This window comes from Leptonychotes weddellii, chromosome 12 (assembly GCF_054177405.1).
Source record: "Leptonychotes weddellii isolate Sample4059 chromosome 12, ASM5417740v2, whole genome shotgun sequence".
NCBI lineage: Eukaryota > Metazoa > Chordata > Mammalia > Carnivora > Phocidae > Leptonychotes > Leptonychotes weddellii.
In genome coordinates, this window is record NC_138380.1 from 13157857 (window position 1) to 13166211 (window position 8355).

An 8355-nucleotide genomic window follows, 5' to 3' on the forward strand; every position below is an offset into this window, starting at 1 on the left:
TGCAGGCTTCAGAAATGCAAACGGTCCCATCAGCTCATTCATGCTACAGCCTTGAAGCTGCTGCAGGACCAAGGACTGAATATTCCAAGTGTCGTTAATTTTCAGATCATCTCTACCTACAAGCACATGAAGCTGCACAAGATGCTCGAAAATCAAGGTGGGAATATCAGAGGGAAGCAGGGCACTAGTATATGTAGTTTGGGCCAGGAAGTCTGGGGGAGAGCACCTCATATGGTAAGTTTTGCTCTGTTTTTGGGGAAACTTAGAACCGCCAACATTTTATGATGTAAAACTGTGGTTCTAACCAAAGGAGGGAAGGGATGGAGTTTATTTCCAGCGCTGTCAGCCAACAGCATCTGCCCAGGGGTTTGAACAGTGTCCCTCCTTGCTAAGCTGGGGGCTAGGAACTAGGTACAACCGTCCTCACAGCTTTGTTAGGAAGAAGGAGGAGGGAGGTGGGCCAGTGGGCAAGAAAGGGAAGGAAAACATAGGAATGGCTTCCTTTTATTAAATTTGAATTAAAGTGTTTTCTTCTTTCTTTTTCTTGAGGTAATTAACATATAGCATTATGTAAGTTTCAGATGCACAACATGATTCAGTATTTGTGTACATTGCAAAATGATCATAATAAGTCGAGCTAACATCTGTCATCATACATAGTTACAAAGTTTTTCTTGTAATAACTTATTTTTTTTAAAGATTTTATTTATTTATTTGACAAAGAGAGACACAACGAGAGCAGGAACACAAGCAGGGGGAGTAGGAGAGGGAGAAGCAGGCTTCCTGCTGAGCAAGGAGCCCGATGTGGGGCTCGATCCCAGGAGCTTGGGATCATGACCTGAGCCAAAGGCAGATGCTTAACAACTGAGCCACCCAGGTGCCCCTTGTAATAACTTTTAAAAAAGTATTTTCTTTTGGGGCACCTGGGTGGTGCAGTTGGTTAAGCGTCTGGTTTTGACTCAGGTCATGATCTCAGGGTCATGGATCCAGCCTGCACAAGGCTCCGCACTCAGCAGAGGGTCTGCTTGGGATTCTCTCTCCCTCTGCCCCTCCTGCTCATGCTCACTCTCTCTCTGAAATAAATAAATAAATCTTTAAAAAAAAGAAAGTATTTTCTTTTTCAGTTGTTAAGAAATTTTAACCATATGACAGAAAAAATTGGAAAATAGAGAGGAGAGATATAAATTGCATATGATTCCACTCATTCTACCCATAATCATTAGTACCATTTAACTGCAGGCCCTTCCCTCCTGTTACGCTACAAATACTAGTCCAGTTGTGGTCATAGTATGCATTAGTTCCCAAATTTTCACTTTATACAACATCATAAACATCTTCCCATATTGCTGCAGTCTCTCATTTTTTAAGGTCTGCAAAGTGTGGTCTGGTGTACTTTTAATTATAGTGCATTCAGGTTGCTTACCCTATTAGATTTGCTTATAGCTGAAAATCAGTGGGCGTTAGGCTCAGGAAAATTGTCGATGGGAAAACCAAATCAGCAAAACCAGAGTCTCCAAGCTTTCAATACGGAGTTTTCTTTTGCTTTTTTTTTTTTTTTTTTAAAGATGTTATTTATTTATTTGACAGAGAGAGAGAGAGAGAGCACAAGCAGGGGGAGCGGCAGACAGAGGGAGAGGGAGAAGCAGGCTTCCTGCTGAGCGGGGAGCATGTCGTGGGGCTCGATCCCAGGACCCTGGGATCATGACCTGAGCCGAAGGCAGACGCTGAACCGACTAAGCCACCCAGGCGCCCCTCGTTACAGAGTTTTCTTATGTTGGGATGGTAGAGCTGACCTCCTGCGCGGGTGATTTGGAGGTAGTATCAGAGGCTGTCTGGGGGACCCCAGATGGTGGCAGGGGTCTTCTACTCTATACTAGTACAGGGCCTGTCGTTACCTTCATCTGGTCTTGTTTAGTGGGTCTCTCCCAACTGAAGTCTCTCTTAACTGAAGTCACTGAAATTGTGACTTTCTGCTGTGTGTGTGTGTGTGTGTGTGTTTACGTGTGTAAAATAAATCCAGAAGACACACACTCTCCAAATCCATAGTGCTGGGACTCCTGTCTGAGATCTGATTTGCAGGGCTGATGCTCCTGACATAAAATGAAATTGAGAGCAATAAAAGGGGTGTCTCAGGAAAGCTCATCTCTCTCTTCTTTCTTTTTAGATAATGCAGCTTCTGCTCAGTGTTCCCAGGGCCCCGAGAAACCAGGAGTACACGTGGCTGGTGCTGCCGAGGCCAGTCCTGTGGCTTCCATGCCTGCTCAGTCAGCCAAGAAGCCACACGCAGCTAAACCGTAAAGGACGTCCATGAAATAAGATGCTTGTCCAGTTGGAACGTCCGAAAACAAAGCTTCTGTTGAGCTTTATTTGTAAGTTCCTTCATGTAATCACTTATCAGTAGCGGTCATAGTAATACCTACCTCACACATTGTTGTAAAAATTAAAAAAGACAGAGAAGGGGAGCACATCAGGTTGGGAGGATAACATTGGGGATGAGTGGTTGGGGATGTGGTGGGACATTGAGCAGGCAGAGAGGGGAGAGCGTGAGTATGGTTGGGGTCAGTCCAGGGCAAACTCTGAAGATGGCGGGTTCTGCCTATAATCCCTGACCTCTCCCCCAGGCTGACGGGAGCTCCGAGAGGCGCAGGTTTGGGCTGACTTGCTCTGTGACCCAGCCAGTGTTTTTCTACACGGTTTACATAGTGGTCGTCAGAGACTATGGACACTTTGTACTCTTATTTTTTCTTCATGTTTCATAAGCATCCTTCCCTATTCACATTTTATCATGTATAATCATTTTTATGCACAGATACGCTAACATATAATTATTTACTTAACGACTTCCCTTATTCTGGATATTTCAGTTCTTTCTAACAAATTCTGAATAGAACTCTTTTCTTAAAATCCTCACAATATTGAATTTTTAAATTTCTTCTTTTGCTTAGCTTGTCGGTGCTAAATGATACTGTTTTTTGATTTGCATTTCTTTAAATATATGCAAGTGAATATTTTTCTGTGTGTGTGCTTTCTGTATGTTTGTGTGTGTGTGTATGTGTGTGTGCATTTTGTGCCTGCCCTCCTAGGGCCCTCCTCCATGCTGATGTGGGATGGCCTGTAATTAGGTTACTTAATTTTCATAAAAGGATATCAATCGTACCATGCTCATATGATATCCAACTCTCATGGATCCATCCTCAGCCAGTACCACAGAGTTTATAACTGTTGAGTGCTCACCAAAGATTTCTACCTCACTGTGTCTACTCTGCATTTCTTATTAAATTTTTCGCCAAAGCCCCCATTGCTATAGGGTCGTTCATCCATTCCTCAAAGTTGTATCCATTCTTTCTGTGGATCTGGAGGGACCATCAGAAACCTATATACCTTGTCTGTTTTGTGTTGACTTTCCTCCCTTCTCCTGTCCCCACCACCTGGCTTTCTTCATCCAGTTACACTTCGATGTTTGGTTTTTTGTTTTCATCAGAGGGCACCACAGAGAAGCTGCGTTATGATATCTTTTTCTGTGTTTGCTTTTCTGATATCCCCAAATGTTGATGTGTAAAGTCTTGTTGTTTTTTAAATTTTTTTTTTTTTTTTTTAAGATTTTATTTATTTGCGAGAGAGAGAATGAGAGCAGAGAGCATGAGAGGGAGGAGGGTCAGAGGGAGAAGCAGACTCCCTGCTGAGCAGGGAGCCTGATGTGGGACTCGATCCCGGGACTCCAGGATCATGACCTGAGCCGAAGGCAGTCGCTCAACCAACTGAGCCACCCAGGCGCCCTTGTTTTTTAAATTTTAACTTTTCTGCAATAACACAATATTTGAGAAATAGGGACAAGGGAGTGAGTTTTTCATAAAGCTGAATTAATTTAGTGTATAACCATGTTTTATCCTGAAATGCTGTCTTCTCTATGGGGGGGAGGTGTGCCAAAATATCCTTTTTAAAGGGAGAAATTGCTGTTTTTTCTCCTAATGGACAGAAGAGTCATGCTGCTTCTGTGAATCTTTTCACTTTGGTTGGCCACAACAGTACTTCTGAAAGCCCTTATGTTCTGCATACCTTGTTTCCTTTTTCCTAGTTCTGATTTCTCCTGGTGCTGATTTTTAAAAAAAAATTATTTTTACATTTTATTATTATTTACATTTTTATCCTTTTACTATGTGTATTTTTGCTGTAAGCCATCTTACATTCTTAATGGAAACAGTGTAGGGTACACATGTATATCCTGGACATTAAGAGACTTGGTAGACTTTTACAAAATTGTGTTATTTTCATATATCTTCTAAGTATGCTTTTATATGCATCAAAATGACCCTCTGTAATCTTTGTTGCAATATTTTATTCAATTCTATAATATTCCATTTAAAGCTTAGTTCTGTTAGAATCCATTCTGTAAAGATATTTTATATAATCCTACTTGACCCTCAGTTTCATCTCATGATTAGAATTGGAGGTGAGTTTTCTTTGGTCATTTATCAAGGCTTTCAGGGGAAGCTGCACATCTATTAGGCTCCGCAAATCCAACATATCCTCAGTGAAATGATGAACTTTCCTATAGACTTGTTCCTCCTTTGGTTTCTTTATTTTGGAGTGTCACCTCCTACTGACTTAAAACGAAACCCTGCAAATTGCCCCATCCTCTTCTTTCTCCTGGTTCCTAGTGTCAAACTCGTTACCTAGTGTTGGAGATTAGTTTCCCTTCAGAGATCTCAAATTTGTATCCTTCTCTGCCCCTTTCCATCCCGGACACACTGCCTTCTTTCTAATCCTCTTCACCTCTTGCGTGAATTGCACAGGTGGAGGATTCACTGGTTTTCCAGTCCTGTCTCGTGAGAGTATTTTTTATAGGAGGTTCTGGGTGGCCCCTGCTCTCCTTCAGTGATGGCAGGCCCGTTTTAAATTTTTTGTAAAGTAGGCTTTTTATGGATTTCATTGATCTCCTTACCACCCTGTACCCCTCTGCCTTCCTTCCTGTGTCTGGTTGATCTTTTGAAATGCAGACGTAATCACATTGCTTTGGTCTGCTGTAACCTTCATTGATACCCATAATGCAAGGTAGGACTCATAAACTCAGGTGCCTTCTTGGATGAGATAGGGGAGCTAAGTGGATGATGTGAGCTGGATGTAGGAGAAACAGGGGGGAAAAGGAAGTGTCATAGAAAGTTGTCCCATCTGAGTGGGGCACCTACCTACCTTTTGTGCCCATGTAGGGATGTGGGCCCATTTTGTTATGTTCTCCAGTTAGTCGAAAGAAGCCAGATCCAGATTTTATGATAAAATTTCAGATTTTTAAATACTGGCTTTTTGACTGAGTTTTAAAAATGCAGACCAATATTGTGTGTACTGACCTATTTGCAATTTTTGGAATGTGCCATTTTATTTTATGATTCTCTGTGCTTGTAAATGATGTTCCCATTAAGTGCTACTCCTTCCCTCTTCCTGCCTCAAAACCTGGCAAAATCAGATTCTTTAAAATGCTAGGCTAATCTTTTCTGACCCCAAGAAGGGCGGTTCTCTTGGTGTTCTCAAAGTTCTCGCATAGCACTTAATTTGCCATGCTTTCTGCTTTTATTCCCTAACTTTGAGCAAAAACAAAACCATTATTTCTTCTTTTTGGACAAGTCTCCAAAAAAGAAGAATTTTTTGTCATACAACAAATCAAACTCTGTGTTTGAATCCATGGAATCAGTATCATATTGGTCTTCATTGTTCTTTTTTCTCCCCATATATATTTTTCATTTTCAAAAAGTCTTTTTCCCTTAAAGAGTGTGTTATTTAAGGTAAACATCTTTTTGGTGCTTCAGTTTGAATCACCTAGGTCTAAAATTAACTGTTTAAGACTTATGCTCATGATACTAATCTTTCCATCAAGGAATTAAGTCTCTTCATTGCTGATGGGTTCCTTGATTTCTTTCATTATAATCTGTTCTTATTTTTGTCTAGCCTTATATATCCCTTATTACATTGATTTTTTTTTCTTGGCTACACACATCTGTATTGCTATCCATATGGGAATCTCCATCTTTAGAATGCTATTGATTTTTAAAATACTCGTCTTTTGTTGAATTACCTTTGTCCTAACAGTGTTAGAAGGTCTCTTTGTTTCTTCTAAATATAAAATCATAGCTGCAAAAAGATTTGCCTTTTCTTATGTATTTCTGTTTTGTTTTGTGTTAAATAAAATGGTGGTGAAAAGATATTTTTTATATTTCTCCATTAAATATGAAGTAATTGTTGGTTTTAAACAAATGTTCTCTATTTAATAAGGGAAATTACATTTATTCTTTGTTAGAAGCTTTTAGTAAGAATTGGTATCTTTTGCATAATCATGTAATTTTTATCACTTAAATCACCTAATATGATTATATTACTGGTTTTACTATATTAAAACATTCCTAAATTCTGAGTAACTCTACTTGATTATGGCATATGCTCTTTCAATGTATTGCTTTTCCCCTTTTTGGTCATTTTTATAATTATATACATCTATACATTCATAAATAAAATTCATTTATATTTTATATGTGTATGTAATTTCCTTTTTATTTGTATTGCTATATGCTCAAAGTATACATTTTATTCTAAGTCCTGTTCTGAGTTTTGCAAATTGATTTATAATGTCATTATTATTTTAAATTTTTTTCTAGCTTTATTGAGGTATTATTTGACATATAACATTGTATAAACTTAAGGCCTATAAGGTGATGATTTGATACATGTATATCATGTGAAATGATTATCACAATAAGTTTAGTTAGCACATCCATCACCTCACATTCATTTTTATTTTTCTATTTTTTATTTTTTAAAGATTTTATTTATTTGACAGTGAGATAGAGAGCACAAGCAGGGGGAGGGGCAGAGGGAGAGGAAGAAGCAGGCTCCCCGCTGAGCAGGGAGCCTGACGCGGGGCTCGATCCCAGGACCCTGAGATCATGACCTGAGCCGAAGGCAGACGCTTAACCAACGGAGCCACGCAGGCACTCTGAGTAATACATTACTTTAAAAATAAAAATGAGGGACGCCTGGGTGGCTCCGTTGGTTAAGAAGCTGCCTTCGGCTCAGGTCATGATCCCAGGGCCCTGGGATCGAGCCCCACGTCAGGCTCCCTGCTCAGCGGGGAGCCTGCTTCTCCCTCTCCCTCTGCCCCTACCCCCGCTTGTGCTCTCTCTCTCTCAAATAAATAAATAAAATCTTAAAAAAAATAACGTATTACTATATCCTTGAATTTCTCTATTCTTATTTAGGAATATTTTTCGAAAAGATGTTTTTGGAAAATACAATAACATATCATTGTGGAAATTTGGGAGAATACAGGAATGTATTCAGAAGTACTAGTAATTCCCCATAATACCATTGTGTAGTACTGTTCTGAGTTCGTTAGACATACTACCTTGTTTAGTCATCAAAACAGAGGTGAGTTAAATCAGTACTGTCCTGACCTACACAAGAGGGGACCCTGCCGGGGGCCTCTGCTTTAAAAGGTTTTCTCTGCTCATGCTTTACACCAGTCAGACCCCAGGGAGATGCTTCTCCGAGTCTCTTATTCTACGCCCTCAATGCAAAACGTGATTGCTTCTGAACCCTGTGCAAGTCTGTGGGTTGAACCATTGTCATCATCGGAAACATACAGTTTTGGACTTTGTGGAGGGCTTCTGTGGTGGAAACATGTGGGTAAGCAAAAACAAATTAACTTGTCAAGGCCTGTCTTTCAGAGAGTGTGGACACAATAGATTCTTACAAAATGAAATATCTTCCCCAGTGGTTTCCAGTGTCCGTTTTCCCTCCTCTTTGTCTTCTGAGCAGTAGCTCTGGGGGTACCCACAAATTGTATAGTATTTGCTGTAAGTACACATGGCAGTGGGGGGACATTTTTGCACTATTAAACAATTCATATTACTCTTCAGTATTTATATATAAGCAGTTTTCCATGTACCGTATGAGAGGCAGAATTCAATTCCTTCCATTAGCAAGTCTGTGCACATCGAATGTGGTATTGGACATATGGTTTTATGCCTTGTACAAAAATATTCTTGATTTAATTACATTTTCAAAAAATTAAATGAGGAGTTAGATTCAGCTCAGAACGTAGAAAATCACAAGAAAGGGGCGCCTGGGTGGCTCAGTCGTTAAGCATCTGCCTTCGGCTCAGGTCATGATCCCAGGGTCCTAGGATCGAGCCCTGCATCGGGCTCCCTGCTCCGCGGGAAGCCTGCTTCTCCCTCTCCCACTCCCCCTGCTTGTGTTCCCTCTCTCGCTGTGTCTCTCTCTGTCAAATAAATAAAATCTTAAAAAAAAAAAAAGAAAGGAAAAAAAAAAAGAAAATCACAAGAAAAACCAGATAACCTATGAAATTGT

The 8355-nt window shown here is 40.1% G+C and overlaps 1 protein-coding gene across 1 annotated transcript in view; it reads left to right on the forward strand.

The window, feature by feature from the left end:
• ZC3HAV1L (ZC3HAV1 like) overlaps positions 1-6518 on the forward strand; it is a 12501-nt gene extending 5983 nt beyond the window's left edge. The window contains exons 3-5 of the mRNA XM_081800904.1: positions 6-157; positions 2165-3560; positions 3772-6518. Coding sequence (XP_081657030.1) covers positions 6-157; positions 2165-2298 — 286 coding nt within the window. The 3' untranslated portion in view covers positions 2299-3560; positions 3772-6518. The remainder of the gene's footprint in view (positions 1-5; positions 158-2164; positions 3561-3771) is intronic.
• Positions 6519-8355: the final 1837 nt, after the last annotated feature.